The sequence below is a fragment of the Carettochelys insculpta genome, chromosome 4 (genome assembly GCF_033958435.1).
Source record: "Carettochelys insculpta isolate YL-2023 chromosome 4, ASM3395843v1, whole genome shotgun sequence".
NCBI lineage: Eukaryota > Metazoa > Chordata > Testudines > Carettochelyidae > Carettochelys > Carettochelys insculpta.
In genome coordinates this window covers 125,266,273-125,283,292 of record NC_134140.1, presented here as the reverse complement: position 1 = coordinate 125,283,292, position 17,020 = coordinate 125,266,273, and the positions used below count along the sequence as shown (strand labels likewise).

The 17,020-nt window shown below is 45.1% G+C and overlaps 1 protein-coding gene across 1 annotated transcript in view; it reads left to right on the top strand.

The window, feature by feature from the left end:
• Positions 1–16,788, top strand: part of CFAP299 (cilia and flagella associated protein 299) — a 416,193-nt gene extending 399,405 nt beyond the window's left edge. Inside the window, exons 5-6 of the mRNA XM_074993745.1 lie at positions 8,101–8,230; positions 15,170–16,788. Of these exons, the coding sequence (XP_074849846.1) occupies positions 8,101–8,230; positions 15,170–15,265 (226 nt within the window). The 3' untranslated portion in view covers positions 15,266–16,788. The remainder of the gene's footprint in view (positions 1–8,100; positions 8,231–15,169) is intronic.
• The last annotated feature ends 232 nt before the right edge of the window (positions 16,789–17,020 follow it).

The following is a 17,020-nucleotide window of genomic DNA, read 5'->3' as shown; positions in this document are numbered from 1 at the left end:
AAAATGTCTTGATTTTTCATAAAAATGTGATGGGGGGTGCAGTTTGGCTGTTGGCAAAAAATCTTAATGCACGATGCTATAGACTGTGGCAGGCAAACTCATTGGCCTGATGGTCACGTCTGGGTACAGAAATAATATGGAGGGCCAAGAATGCAGTTGTGGAGGTGGGGAAGGGGACTCATGGCATGTGGCACGAGAGGGCTCTGAAGTGGCAGTACTTGGGAAGCAGCTAAGTCTGGGTAAGGCTTACCTGGTAAACCCCTGAAGAGCTTCCTATCCTCTGACTGAGCCACACAGAGCCCTGGGGAAACTGAGGCAACTTCCCCCTTTGTCTTCACCATCGGTGGGCCTGTTTTCTTTATGAATGTCTGTACGTTTTTAGTTGTTGTTCTCTCTCCCTACCTCTTCCTGCTCATAATTGCATGTTATAGTCCAGATCCACTTAAAGACTGACTTCAGTGCTTAAAGTCTACCCAAAACGTTGCCCAAAACTCAGAACTTCTCAGATGTAGCCGCTCACCTACTTCCTTCACTGTCAATCATTATAATGCTCCCTTTCTATGGTAATGAAGGAATGATTTTAGTAAATCAATAAGTAAATCACCACATTCATTGGTGTCAAAATAATAATGTCCAAAATCTTGGCATATTGAGATAGTTGTTGTGAGATGAGAACAGATTGGGCAGTACGTCTGCATTTTGCAAGTGACACTTCCTCACACTTGAAACAAGACTTTCGCAACCATGGCATCTTCCATAATAGAGATTTGTATGTTTGGTTTTCTGTGTGCCCTACCAAAAGTCTTCTTAAAAATGAAAGACAATCCCTAATTATTTGATTTATTGGTTATTACCTTTCCTCACATTATAGTTGGATATAAAAGAGGAAAGAAGCGGATGAAGTCTGTTAAAAATAATACCTATTAGCTATTTGTGACTTCCAGAAGGTCTTCAGTGACCGCCCTTGCCTGCACAATATGCATCTTACTCATCCTGTTGTTCCTTCAGCCATTGCATGCACTTATTTAGTGTCTTCGTCTTGGCTTCAAGATAAACCTTCCTGGTTTACATGGCTATATGTTTTTCTTCTTTACAGAACTAATAAGATAATAAAGTCTGAGTGATTAGAAGGTAGCTTCTGGAATCTGACAGAAGTTTCATCATATTTTGGGACTGGGCCTGAAACCTGAGGACTTTCATTTTCTTTCTTTTTCTTGCTTTCATATTTTTATGAATCCCTCCCTTCACCCTCAAAAATACAAATGTCATCCAATAATAGCTCAAAAAGGAACGATGCAGGTACTCAGCATATTATGTGAAAAATTTCTCAGATGGAATGATTTCTAAATACTGTAGTATTTAAGACACTTGCTAATGCCTAATAAAAATGAAAGCACATTGATTTCCAGCTCAGAGCTGTTGTATGTTAGGCCAGCTCTGTAAAACTGCGTTAGGTTACAGACAGGATGACCGAAGTTCAGTTCAGATACCGGGTGTTGCTTAGAGTCCCTGTAAGGTGACCTGTAGCCACCCACATCTTTAATTTAGACGGGAAGCAGGAAGAGAGTACCATAAATCTCTCAGGCGATGCTCCGTTCTGATCACACTAGTTACTACAGTAGTCCCTTGAGTTATGTGAGGATTGTGTTCCCACGTACCTTCGCATAACTCAAATTTCATGTAAGTCGGGGGGGGTGGCTTTCTTCCCTGGTGGAACGCATGTTCTGCAGCTGGGGAAGCAGCAGGAGCACCTGGAGCTCCTTTGGAAAGATAAGTCCTGGGGTTGTGGGGGCAGTTGAGGAAGGTTAAGCCTGGAGGTGGGTTGGGGCTGCGGGGGGTGAAGAGGGTAGAGATGAGTCAGGGCCGTGTGGCCCTGCGCTGGGGGGGTGAGCCAGAACTGCACATTTTGGGGGGTGAGCTGGAGCCGCACACAGAGGGAGGGTGAACAGGAGCTGTGCAGGGGGAGGGGGGTTAAATGGGGCTGGGGAGGGCGTTGAACCAGTGCCACATGGGCGGGGGGGGCTGAACCATGGCCATGTGGGGCTGGGGGACATTGAGCCAAGGCCAGGGAGATTTTGAGTTATGCTTAACTGGTGTTAATGCAAGTTAAGTGCAACTGGAAATTGCGCATTTAGAGGGATTACTGTATAATGGTCAAGAGGCAGTACAGCATGCTAAGTCTCACAGCCACAAAGGCCATGCTGTAATCTGAAGAGCCATGGGCACTTTATTTTATAACAACTAGCAGGACCTGCCCCTTTGTGGTAGCTACAACTGAAGTACTTATTTGTGCAGGTTGTTTCTAATATGTAGGCCAATGTGTATCCTGGGGTGGTTTCAATCACATTCTCTTTTGCCCCATACACAAACACTACATCAATCTTTCGTCCAAGCACTCATTACATCTGAATCACTTCAATGTACGTAACATGTCAGGTAAGCACCATCTGAGACTTAAGGTGTTCATTCCACCTTGGGAGGGCCAAACTAAAACAGGAAAGGCTGGGCAGACACTCAGCTATCAGGCATGCCCCATGCCTGCCTCTGCCAGTGGGCTAAGGTCCCTACCCTGCCCCACAACAAGTTCCTTCCTAGTTCCCCAGTATCTTCCTGCAGGAGGAACCCTCCCTCGGCTTCCAGGGACACTGCCAGTGGAAACAGCCCGGCTGTGTCAGACGGGCTGCCGTGTCCCTTAGCCGAGGAGCCTCTGCTCCTTTCTGTGGCATTGGGTCCGTCCCCCACAGCGCCCTGCTCAGGCCCAGTCAGGAAAGGACTGTGCCTGCCCCTGCCCCATCACCACTCCTGGCACTGGAGCACACCAGAGCCCTCCACCTATGGTGAAGGAAGAGGGGTCACCCACTGACACCTGCTTCCCAGTGGGGTGGTGGTGCCTCTTCCCTGGACAGGTCAGTATCCCTGGGGTTCAGCAAGAGGGCAGGGAGATGCTGACTGCTCCAGGGAAAGGTGCAGGGCAGAGAGCCCAGCCAAGGCAGGGTGACTGCCCCCTTGACCCCAACCTCCCCTCACCAACTCTGGACTGCGCGCTGCCTGTACCTCCCAGCAGGCTGTGCAGTGCCCCTGACTTGTTCCTCACTCAGTGCCGCTCATTCTGCTCCCCACCTAAAATGGTGGCTTCAACCTGCAAGAGAAATTTCTCACGAGCCCATCAATCAAGAGACTACAGTGGGATGGACAGATGGATTGACAGACTACTCTCTTTTCATAATATAGATGATTAGTCTGCAACACTCAGTTGGGCAAAATTTGGCTGCTTCTGATTTACAGAGAAGATGACTGGGAATGAGTTAAAGAAAGCAATCCTCAGGGATTTGATTCAAATCCAGCCCCAGATTCCAGGCTGCTCAGCAGCCTAAGTGAAACTGATTGTCTTTCAGTCTCCACGCTGTTCTTCCTGGAAAACAAAGTCCACATCCCAAACTCACACTCATGACTGATACAAAGTGGCAACCATGTTGGCGGATTCCAGTAGAGAAGTAACTTTTTTAGAAGTCGAGAACTAAAACCAAAGTATTTCCTCCTTTCTTGATATGGTTCTTCCAGAGTCTATAGTAGAGCAATGGCAATAAAGCTTGCACTGGTTATGCCCATGCAGTGAAAACAGCGAGCGCCTGTTCCCCTGAATCACCAGATTTGTTGATTCAGCAAAAATGACCAATCAGTTCAAGTTTATAGGCTCTGCTTCTCCACTGTACCTTGTGTGGTCATTTATATTTGTGAGAAGTGGGTATAACACAGTAGTAAATCAGAATGGTAGCATTTCCTATCACTTTGCATTGGAATTTTGCCAAACTGAGGCTATGTCTATACTACCATGGAAGACTGACCCACTCAGGGTCAATCTTCCAGGATTCAGCTTCACACATCTAGTAGAGACGAGCAAAATTGAGCCCTCAGAGGGTTGCAGTCAACCCCTGTACTCCTCCCAACACATGAGAAGTAAGGGATGTTGATGAGAGAAACTCTCCCATCAGCCTTCCCCAGTATAGACAGCCAAGTTAGCCGAGCATGGATGCATCAATTTAGCTGCGGAATTGCCATAGTTGGAATTGCATATCTGTGGTTGACTGACTTTGCCTAACGTAGACATAGCCTGAGTCAGAACTATGGGCCATCTAGTCAAGCATCCAGTCTTTGACTGTGATTGGCACTTTGCATGCACTTTAACCTGGTGCAGATATCTTTGCAATGGAGTGGGACAGTCAGATCCAGTCACTGTAAATATATAAATCCAGGCATGGTTGTCATATAAAGGTTGTATCAGCACATGCTGGAGGAATTTGCATTATTCGTGAGTAGTGAGACTGCGAGTGAGCTACGAAGGTCATACCAAACAAGTGCCAGTGAGACTTCTATAATCACATCACCTTATAGTCTCTACCTCCCCTGTATCTTACAAAAAAGTATCTGAGAATAGGTTGGGGTTTCAAAAACATGGACGGACTCAGTTTTTTGTCCCCTTCCTCCACCTCCCAGTACAGGCTTTACAAATTTAGCTCTGCTCAATTTCATCCCAGTGCGCCTAGTGATACGCCCTTGTACCACTGTAAACAATCCAAACTTGACTCTCAGAAGTGCTGAGCACCTTAATTAGGTCCTCCCTCTTGTTACTTGGTTGAAGTAAACAGGGGCAATCGAAGAGGCAGAGCCATCAGGGGAGGTGGAGCAGCTTGTGGCAAGCGGGGGATCAGGAGTCAGTGGAGTGAGCAGTGAGTAGGATCAAAGGGTTACATCACCAACAGGAGCTCTGCAAACCTTTTGATCTTAGAACTGCTGCAGCGTGCCACTTCAGATGTTACATAAAATGAAGCCTAAAGCCAAACTCTGTGGCACCCCACTGGACACCTCCCATCCCTTAATAATGATACACTAGCATTTCTCTCTATCCTTTGTTTGCATAACAAGGTGCCTTGTGCAGAGGGCACAACTGCCAACATGTCTGCTGATTCTCACTGCCCTGATTTGCTGGCGCCAGGGTAGGATTTTGACCCACTGTTTGGATTTGTGTGCTTTATTATTTCTTTTCAGAATGGAAACCTGCCACAGGTGTGCTAGATGTGACAGAGGAGTCTGATGTTTTCAAAGCTGTCATATAAAGCAAACCTAGCAACTTTCTAGAACACTTACTAAGTAAACTAGGTCATCTACAAGTCTCCTCCACTTCACTCTGTCTCGGGACAAAACTTCTAGTTCTTCCAAGTGACAAAGCAAAGGACAGATACATCTGACAGCTCCTTTGGGGTTAGGAAATCAGCAGAACTTTTTTTTTTTTAAGTACCATTAGTTATCAGTAAGGCCTTATTTCTGATGCCGTTGTGTTATTCTTTGTGCTTGTTGGCCGCCCAATAGCTTTGTGATCTGCTGGTGTGATGGGCTAAAATACACATCTAGCATTCCAGTAGCAATAGAGGGAGCTATTGAGTGAAATTCTAGCTCCATTGAAGTCAGTGGTAATTTTGCAATTGATCTCAGGGTTTCATGGAATGCCCTGGAATGTTTCCATGGTTGCCATGGGAAATCCAGAGAAGCGCTTCTGATCGGTGCTGTCCAGGGTGGAATACTACTGCACTCTCTTCCCTACTCAGGCATATGTCCTTTGGGCTGATAAAATGGTCATCTGTGAAAGCTTTCCATAAGCCTGTGTGACACTTCCCCAGGTGTCCCCAGCTGAAGTACAGGACTACAGCTAACACCACAAGAATATCTAGTTACCAAAGGCCAAGCTGAAATGGTTTCAGTGGTTGGCCAAGCTGAAATGGTTTCAGCGGTTGGCTACGCACCCTCTCACTTTCTGCAATCTCAAGGACAATGAAGCGTCAAATTGTAGACCAGCTTCTGAGATCCATCATCAGCTCCTCCCTCCACCGGCAACCAGACCAGTCATGAGTACAGTACTAGACTTGGCAAACAAAGTAACAAAATCCAGATTTGTAACTGCCTCCTTGGCAAGTGTGTTGGGAGAGGGGAAAGAAGCCTGTAATCCTATTCCACCACCCAGTGAGATCCAGGCATAATGTGACCCTGCAGCCCAGATTTTCATTTACACCAGTGCATCACACTGACTTCAGTGGAATCGCTCCTGATTCAAACCATTTTGAGAGGAGCATTGGGCCATACCCTTTGGCTACCGCTCAAAATGTAGTTTTGTTGCTCTTGATGCCGATATACCATCAGTATGCGATGTGAATAGTTACACTGCACATAAACTATTTAGCGAATTGAACTCCCTTCATTTTCTAATGCACTGTTACGAATCCCACTGTCACATGGCAATCTTTTGGTGAATGTACGTATTGCAATCAAGGCAGCTTAAAGGTTAAAAAAGCCCAACCCAGCCTCTTAAAATGCTGTACTTCACAAAAGTAGTACATTCGTGTGTAACTAGGGGGCCTGTTATAAACCAGCGGTTGGCATCAGCTCAGACATATGTGCTCCATTACACAGTGTCATGTCCTGCTGAGACATTGACCTTTCTTGCTGAAAAGGCCGACAGGCCAAATCTAATCTAAGTACAGTGCGTCTTTGTCACATTTGGCAAGTACAATTCCCCACCCCCATCCTCCATTAAAGTGATTAACGGACCAACAGGCCAAATTTAATCTAAGTACATTGTGTCTTTGTCACATTTGGCAAGTACCGTTCCCCCCGCCCCCATTAAAGTGATTAATGCTATGAATCATAGAATCATAGAATCCTAGCACTGGAAGGGACCTCAGGAGGTCATTGAATCCAGCCTCCTGCCCAAAGCAGGACCAAACCCAACTAAATCATCTCAGCCAGGACTTGGTCAGGATGGGACTTAAAAACCTGTAGGGATGGTGAGTCCACCACCTGCCTAGGCAATGCATTCCAGTGCTTCACCACCCTCCTGGTGAAATAGTTTTTCCTAATATCCAAACTACACCTCCCCCACTGTAACTTGAGACCATTGCTCCTTGAACTGCCATCCCTCACTGCTGAGAAGAGCCTCTCTCCATCCTCTTTAGAACCCCCTTTCAGAAAGCTAAAGTCTGCTATCAAATCTCCCCTCACTCTTCTCTTCTGCAGACTAAATAAGCCCAGATCCCTCAGCCTCTCCTCACAGGTCATTTGCTCCAGCACCCTAATCATTACTATGACACTACTGGGGGGCAGAAATCACTTGTCATTTGTCTAGTGTAAACAGGGATGTTTTGGTTTTCCTTTCCATTTCTTTTGCCCTTTGTTGCTCTACATCTCCCCCATCAGCACCTCTTCTTTTGCTGCCCAACCATGGAAGGCCAGTTGTTAAGTTATAAGGAGGGGATGTGAAGCTGGATAGCTCGCATTGCAGATTCATGGAACCACAAAATGGAAAAAGCTGCCAAGCCATCATTGCTTATAATTAGCTTTGGAATGAATGTCCAGTCTTCCACGTGGAATAGTTTGATCTTGGTGTATATGTGGTAGAGAGGGAATACTACAGAACTGAATCAAGGAACTGATCCTTGTTTGAGGAAATAACTCACAAGAGTATGATCTAAGCCAGTGAGATGGGAGATGTGGCACAAGCCCTTTTTTACACTTTGCTTTGCTTTACTTTATGTATATAGCAAAGACTGATTAATTGATTGCTCAAATTATTCTGTTTTGATTTTGTATTTGACACATTAGAATTGTGATTTTTTTTCCTCTTGCTTATAATTTAGCACTGACACACACAAGGCATGTGACAAAGGAGCCTGCAAGCATAATAACCCAATTTGAATATTAACAATAGAATCACTCAAGTATTTGAAACGTACAGGTTTTTGATAATGATTTTTTTCTGAGATGCTTATGCTCAGTATTCAGTCAAAAAGAGCTGGACAGCAGCTAAAATACTACTAACATTTCATGAATACAAGAAGAAAGCAACATTTTAATAATAAAGTTACTCCACATTGGTGGAAACTCATGTGGAGAGAAGTCCATGAAACTCACTGTGGAGTTTCACTACCTTCAGTGTGGCCGTTCATGGAATAGGGAACTGCTTTGCATGAGGAAGGAGGTCTGAATCAGACCCTTAATTTGAAAGTATGACATCTACTAAAACACTAGCATTTATGTTTTATATTTTCACAGCTTTTACAACTGGGATAGAAATGTCAGCACTTCAAATTCCAGCCCCAATTACCAAGTGATTGCAGAAAATGCATGTGGAATACTCTTCAAGAACAAATGTGATAGGAAAATAATAAACGTGGATCCCAAGGTAAAACCCTTTTTTTCAAGTGTTCAGAGTCTCCATTATGCCTGGCTCTTTGATCCCCACACTCTGTTTGTAGCCCTGTTATAAACTGATTATTTCTCAGTAGGCACCTTACGTTTCAGGCTCCCACGCATGCCACCCCCTGGCTAGCACACCTGGCCTCTAGGTCCCATAAGGGTAACCTCTGCTCATTCTGTGTTTAACTGCAATGAAAACACAAACCATTTGCTAAGACTGAAGGGACTGTGCAGCTCATGCCAGCCTGACAGCAGGAGGGTGTGGGGAGAGGATCTAAAGATTCTCTCACACTCACATGCACCTGCTTTTTACGGCAAATGAGACAATTAGTTTGGCACGTGAAGCCCTTTAACCTTCCCTGGTGTCTAAAGGCTGGGGTACTGCAATAAATCATAGGCAAAAATTGACTGCATTTGCCTAGGAATGCTAAAGCCTGCTGTCTGCTAGAATTTTCAGCCCCTTCCTCGTGGGGCGCACTCTTGTTGTCGCTGAGGTAGCTGTATGTTGCCCACAAGTACCACTATGTCTTCATGGGACATGTAGCAGGCAAGACCCCGACCCAGTCCTTTCTGTCTCAGGCACTTCAGGAGCACAGGAGCTGAAACAAGGTTCTGCTGCACCGAGTGAGAACTGTGCAGGTACTGTGGCCCAGCTGTCCTCTCACTGGGGCCTGCTTCCCCAACTCCCCGCCAGAGCCTGAAAAGCTGGTATTGGGCAGGAGCCTGGGACTCTATTAATCTACAAAGGAGTCAGGGAGATCTGCTCCCTCCTGCTCCCATACACTAAATACAGAAGACCCCCAGTTTTCAGGAGAGACCTGTCCACTTCCAGAATGAAAGATGACCCGTTCCCAATTTGCCACCCACTCCACCACCAAAAGTGACCTGCCAACCCTCCCAGCATTCCTCCAGTCAGATGCTGCCAAGAGAATCTCAGGGCAGGTCTCTCACCTGCTTCCTCACTCTGCTACGTTCAAGTGAAAAAGCCACCAAGAGGAATCATAGAATCATAGAACAATAGATCTGGAAGAGACCTAAAAAAGTCATCAAGTCCAGCCCCCCGCCCTAGGCAGGACCAAACCCATCAGATCAGCCCAGCCAGGGCTTTGTTGAGCTGAGACTTAAACACTTCCAGGGTTGTAGACTCTACTACTTCCCTGGGTAGACCATTCCAATGCTTCACCACCCTCCTAGTGAAAGTTTTTCCTAATGTTCAACCTGGACCTTCCCAGCCGCAACTTGAGACCATTGTTCCGTGTTCTGCCATCCGTGACCACTGTGAACAGCCTCTCTCTGTCCTCTTTGCAGCCTCCCTTCAGAAAGTTGAAGGCTGTTATCAAGTCCCCCCTCAGTCTTCTCTTCTGCAGACTAAACAGTCCCAATTCCCTCAGCCTTTCTTCATAAGTCATATGCTCCAGGCCCCTAATTATTTTGGTCACCCTCCGCTGGACCCTCACCAGTGTATCCGCATCCTTCCTATAAGCGGGGGCCCAGAACTGGACACAGTACTCCAGATGCAGCCTCACCAAAGCCGAATAAAGAGGAATAATCACTTCTCTGTATCTACTGGCAATGCTCCTATTGAGGCAACCTAATATGCCATTAGCCTTCTTGGCTACAATGGCACACTGTTGACTCATGTCCAGCTTCTCGTCCACTACAACTCCCAGATTCTTTTCTGCAGAGTGGAGGCCGAGTGAAGTGTTGAGGAAGGGGAATCAGTAAATTGAGAGGTACTGCAAGCCAAAGGTGAGAGGGATTGGGAGAACTGACGGATTTGAGCCTGGGAGGAAAACAGGATTATGGAAGAGACAGATGGATTTTAGTGAGGAGAAGGAGAAGGTATTTTATTCAGAGACTGTCACATGCATCTGCAGAAGGGTGGAAAATTGTTGTAGGGAACCATTTGCTAAAATTTCGACTTCACATCATTTGCATGGTTACCAACTCTCCAGGACTGGCCTGGAGTCTCCTGGAATTGGCATCAATCTCCTAATGACTATTGAAAGTCATCCTGGAGGTAGTAATATGATATTGTCAGAAAAATGACATAATACCACTTTGGGGAAAAAAAATTTCTCAGACTCGTATCAGTCAGAGTTGGCAACCCTAATCACTTGGCTGACAAGCACACATTTGATACTATGTAAAATTTATAGTTTCCATTTTGAAATGTGCCCATGAGTAGATAAAAACTGTGAATTACCTTCAGAACGGGAGTGGAAACATAGAACAATTATAAAATCCCAGCTCCTCATTGGGCAATCCATCGGCGCTATGTCCACAAAGAACTGTGAGCTGAATTACAGACTAATGATTTGCCAGCATTTTTTCTGGTAATAAACTAAAACAAAATTCCTTTTCAGAAGCACATGGAGAGCACCCTACGTCTTTGCTAAAAGATCATGCAAGCACCTCTGAAAATCAGGTCACTCATCTCAGTAGCTTTGCAGAACTTTTTACTGCCTGTCTTCAGCGCCCAAGTTGAAAAAATTTAGCCCAGAGGTTCTATGTAAAATCTCAAATCCAAATGCTTCCAGATTTGTCCTCACTGTGCAGCTTAATGCAAAATGCATCTCACTTCAACTGTCATAGCACTGTGTGCAGCATAGAAATAAAGGCAAACTCAGAAATGTGTACTTGTCCATTTTGCTACCAGATATACACAATGGAATCAGCGTGTGTAGGTCTGTGCTTAAAGAACTAAGACTTTGTTTACATCCTTTGGCTGGATGTTTGGTTCATGTCACCAGACAGGCAGATGACAATGAAAAGTTCTGATCAACCTGAAAAATATAAAATCCAGGATGTAAATAGCTGAGTATATGGTGTATGAAAGAGGGAGGTGTCAGGGATAAAAATTCCTAAGAGAAAAAACCTTCCATAAAATATGCTGGCCTTGAAGAAGGTTGATGTTATTAAAGTAGTGTAAGGGTTCGACCCCAGTTTAAATACATCTATTACACCATCCCACACTCATGAGAAGTATGTCAGTGTGTGCTCCCTCTGGTGGATATAGGACAGGCACATGCACATAGTAAAATGTCTTTGTCCTGGCACAGAAGTGTTTACAATTGGTCCAAACCCAGGAAGATGCTGACATTTGGGTAAGTCTATGTCTCAGGGAAACTGAGAGCTGAATTTATTGCAATGAGTGAAGACAGTTTTATAGACAATATGTAATAGTCAATAAGCAATATATAATATAAAGTCTCTGCAGTATAAAATAAGAATGGCATAAGCACATTAGAGATGGCTTTTGCATTAATAATGCATCTGATCCTACGCTCACTAAGGGCTGTGGTGGAAGCAGCATTGGGTTCCTTGGTCTCTAAAATTTAGTAGCTACTTAAAAATCATTATGTCAAACAGTTGTTGAAAACCTAAATATAAAGGGGGACAAAATCATTCACATGCCATTGTTGGATTTCATAGCCATTAAAATGTCCCAAATCCTATGCTAGTGTTATGTCAATAGTGGACAACCAGGGCAGTCACAAAACTAAGGGCTGGGATTTTCAGAAGGGCCGAAGGGAGTTAGACATTTAAAGGCAAAGTGAATTGGGCATTTAGGGTTAGGCCCCGCCCTGGCCAAACCTATCAAATCAGACCAGATGTGATCTACACTTGTCCTTGTTGGAAATGGCTAGATACAAAGAGCAAAGTAACAGAAAGTCTCACCCACTGAACCTGGACAGTGATAAGAGAAAACAAGCTTGCTGTCAAAATTCAATACAGGGCTCCTGGTTTATTTGGTCAATAAGGTCAGTTAGATGAGTAAAGGTAAGTCAGCAGGAGCATGCAACCAACAGAGGTTTTACATTTAAATTATAAAGAACTTGGCAAAACTGATTGACCAAGTGGAAGCACCTACTTCTTTTCCCAGAAGTGCAGCATGTACTGTCCATGGGCAGGCAGCTGAGCTCTTCATAGTTACAATGGGGCATGACTTCACAAACCCTCCCCTCAAACAATTATGCTGGGTCCTCATTCTTTGCAGCATCCCTCTTACCCTCTTTGTTTGAAAATGTGTCCTTTGACTTGTTCCAGTCTCCCTCCTAGACCAAAAGCCTGTCCTTTCTTTTCCTGCCTCTCTTCTTCTAGAGTAGCATCGGCCTTCTCTCAATCATTCCATGTCTGGAGCCAAATTTTGCCTCATATACACCTAGACAACCCTCTGCAATTCACTGGGCTTGCACGGCTATAAATGAGGATAGAATCTGGTGCAGTGTCACTGGTGAGGCAAAAGTGCCCTTCACAGCTCCTCCCATCTGAAACATCCAACTTTCATGTATGTCTCAGCTTCATCAACTCTCCATTTCATTTCAGATTTCAGCAGAAAACATTTTTCTCCTGTCTGCTCCCTTTTCTCTGACTTGGTCCGCTCTCAGCAATATAGTTCTGAGGGTTACAAAAGTTTGTATCGTGTTTTAAAACTTTTAAAAAATATACTGTAAACCATAAACTTACACAGGAGTGCCCATTTTGAGCATAGTTGAAGGCTATTTAAACTTTTGCATGTATTATTTTCTTTCATTTTGGAAGAGGAATGGATTATAGACCTATAAACAGAATCCTCTGCAATGAATTCACAATATTCGTCTGATCCTGATTGCCATTTTTTTAAAACTTTACATCTTAGCCCATGGGCTGTAGATTGAATATGAAAAACACACCCATGCTTTGGTTCCTCTCAAAGCCAACGTGCAGTAAGCTGGGCAATAATTTGTTTGGGTTTGTACAGAACAGATCTAGGATGAGGGTTACTTTGAAGTGCTTCCCGTGGAAGATGGTTGTATATGAATAGTAACAGTACAAAATATCAAATTATATGCATTTGAAAATGAGCACACTGGTTTGTTAGACATTCAAAAATGCATACCTAAAAAATGTGTTTGGTTGCATTGAAAGTGGGCCATTGATCTAACATCCTGCAGCTGGTGAACATCTGTAACAAATAACCAGACATTTTATTTCAATGTGAAAGATACTTGCACGCAGAGTGCTACACCAACTAACATTTTTGTTCATTTGCAATTTTTAAAATGTAAACAGCACAGAAATGTGTACTATGCATTTGTATTTTGCAGGATATAGAGTATGTGCATATAACACTCCCCAGCAATTATATGTCTCTCCATTTGTCTTGGTTTTTTTAATAACACTAAGGGCTTGTCTATACTAGCCCCCTTCTTCAAAGGGGGTATATAAATGGACCTGAGCAGGGAGTAGCAATGAGGTGCTGAGATGCATATGCAGTACCTAATTAAGCTAATTCTCACCACAGGAACTTCAAAGTTAGCAACTTTGAAGCACCAGCAAGCTTTGTAGCCACTGGCACTTTGAAGTACCTACACAGCTTCCAAGTGTCCTTACTCCCAAAACTTTTTGGCTGTGTCTACACTACAGCTGCGTCTACACGTGCACGCTACTTCGAAGTAGCGGCAGTAACTTCGAAATAGTGCCCGTCGCGGCTACACGTGTTGGGCGCTATTTCGAAGTTGAAATCGATGTTAGGCGGCGAGACGTCGAAGTCGCTAACCCCATGAGGGGATGGGAATAGCGCCCTACTTCGACGTTCAACATCGAAGTAGGGACGTGTAGACGATCCGCGTCCCGCAACATCGAAATAGCGGGGTCCTCCATGGCAGCCATCAGCTGGGGGGTTGAGAGATACTCTCTCTCCAGCCCTTGCGGGGCTCTGTGGTCACCGTGTGCAGCAGCCCTTAGCCCAGGGCTTCTGGCTGCTGCTGCTGCAGCTGGGGGTCCGTGCTGCATATACAGGGTCTGCAACTAGTTGTTGGCTCTGTGTATCTTGCACTGTTTAATGAAAGTGTGTCTGGGAGGGGCCCTTTAAGGGAGCGACTTGCTGTTGAGTCCGCCCCGTGACCCTGTCTGCAGCTGTGCCTGGCTCCCTTATTTCGATGTGTGCTACTTTGGCGTGTAGACGTTCCCTCGCTGCGCCTATTTCGATGTTGGGCTGAGCAACGTCGAAGTTGAACATCGACGTTGCCAGCCCTGGAGGACGTGTAGACGTTATTCATCGAAATAGGCTATTTCGATGTCGCTACTTCGAAATTAGCTATTTCGATGTAGCGTGCACGTGTAGACGTAGCCTACAAAAATAACTTCAAATTTGCTTACGTCAAAGTACAACTTCCAAGTAAGCAACTTCAAAGCTGAGAATCTACACACCCCCTCCTTTGAAGTTAAACTTCATTCCCGGGAATGGACTAAGGACTTCAAAGTTGGGCTCCCTTCTTCGACGTTGACTTCAAAGTAAGGGAAAATGGGCGTAGACTCTCTGCTGGCTACTTCGAAGTAGTGCCTAACTTCAAAGTTAGTTCCTAGTGTAGACGCACCCTCTGGAAGTAAGGGCACTTCGATGTTGCACGGGTACTTCAAAGTGCCTGCAGCTACATGGCTTGCCGGTGCTTCAAAGTTGCTAACTTCGAAGTTCCTGCAGTGAGAATTAGCCTAATGAGGTGCTGCATATGCATCACAGCACCTCATTGCTGTTCCCCACTCGGGCATGTTTACAAGCCCTAAGGGATTTCAAAAACACTTGGTATTGTCCTCAGTCTGCTATCACTGAAATCAAAAGGAGTTTTAACATTGATTTTAGTCTGAACAAAGTTAAGCCAATGCTAGGTGCTTTCTACAACTGGACTCTGATCAGTTAATTGCATGTGTGTCTTTTCTTTTAGCTAGTCATCCTTGGAGCCCTAAATAAGTCAGTGACATTTATTCACTAGCTTCTGGACATTAATCTGCATTGACAAGAATCCATATCTAACATAGGCAGAGTTGATAGGTTCCATATCTCAGGGAAGTAGGAAAGAAATACATGTAAAACTCATAGCTTACTTCTTTTTTTTTTCATCTTTCCTGACAGTTGGGTTAACTATAATACTCTGTGTCTCAGGTTTACCCAGGAGACAGCACAACTCGGATCCCTATAGAGACAGATCTCTACCTCCAAGTAGTCATCTATGACCATATCCTCAGAAGAAAGACCTGAGCACCAGGTCACTTGCTCTTCTCTCAAGCATCTGTTTACCAGCTTTTATTCTGGATGCAAATAAATAAATAAATAAATCAGTTGGAAGAAATCTTTACCATGTGTGGAACTGGTCTTCCAATGAAATGGGATAGTGACTGTTGGTCTGACTTAGGGTCACTTTGTGACAAGCTGCGTCGAGGATGCTGCATGGAAAAAAGACCCAACTTCACCATGTTTCTGGGCAGTTGTGGGGTCCCATCGCAGCCCCTGCACTCATCATACCACAAGTGGTGCCCTTTGTTGGTGCCCTTTGGGCACTTGACACCGTCAAGGCAATTGGAGTGAAGAGGTGAAGTCATGGCCCTCACTCCATCCCCTCCCCCTTCATTTCGATGAAATACCAGAGTCGACATCTAAAGAATTGGCAGGTGATTTAGCAGGTCTTCATTAGACCTGCTAAATCAAACCCCAGTGGATCAATCATCACAGCAACAATCCTGGCTGTAGTGGAGACACATCCGGGGTGATCACACTACAGGAGATAGCACTGGGTGTGAAGAAATTTGCACCACTGCTGTGGCTGCAAGTGTCTCCTAGTGGACCATTTTCTATTCCTTCCTGCTCACAGTGGCTCCAGTAAAGCTGTCCCACAACAGCAACTCTCTGATATGAAGCTGTAAGTTCAGGCAACAGCCCAATGCCTCATCCTGCTCTCCTTTATTCCTGTGCAAGCATGAACCCGGCTTTAGACCTATAATGGATATCTCCATCTCAAGCTGCTTGCGACCATGCACTGAGGGGACAATGGGGAGGGGAAGCAACAAACTGTACAGCAAAAAAAACAAGTAGAAAACAAATAAAAATGGATGGAGGAAAAAAAAACAGATTTAATGTGGGTAAGTGTAAGGTAATGCACATTGGGAAAAATAACCCCAGTTATACATACAATATGATGGCGGCAAATTTAGCTACAACAGATCAGGAAAGGGATCTTGGAATTATAGTGGATAGTTCTCTGAAAACATCCACACAGTGTGCAGCAGCAGTCAGTAAAGCAAATAGGATGTTAGGAATAATTAAAAAAGGGATAGAAAATAAGACAAAGAATATCTTACTTCCCCTATATAAAACTATCATACGCCCACATCTTAGCCGTGTCTACACATGCATGCTACTTCGAAGTAGCGGCACTAACTTCGAAATAGCGCCTGTCACGGCTACATGTGTTGGGCGCTATTTCGATGTGAACATTGACGTTAGGCGGTGAGACGTCGAAGCCGCTAACCCCATGAGGGGATGGGAATAGCGCCCTAATTCGAAGTTGAACATTGAAGTAGGGCACGTGTAGACGATCCGCGTCCTGCAACATCGAAATAGTGGGGTCCGCCATGGTGGCCATCAGCTGAGGGGTTGAGAGACGCTCTCTCTCCAGCCCCTGCGGGGCTCTATGGTCACCGTGTGCAGCAGCCCTTAGCCCAGGGCTTCTGGCTGCTGCTGCTGCAGCTGGGGATCCATGCTGCATGCACAGGGTCTGCAACCAGTTGTCGGCTCTGGGGATCTTGTGTTGTTTAGTGCAACTGTGTCTGGGAGGGGCCCTTTAAGGGAGCAGCTTGCTGTTGAGTCCGCCCTGTGACCCTGTCTGCAGCTGTGCCTGGCACCCTTATTTCGATGTGTGCTACTTTGGCGTGTAGACGTTCCCTCGCAGTGCCTATTTCGATATGCTGCTGCGCAACGTCGATGTTGAACATCGACGTTGCCAGCCCTGGAGGACGT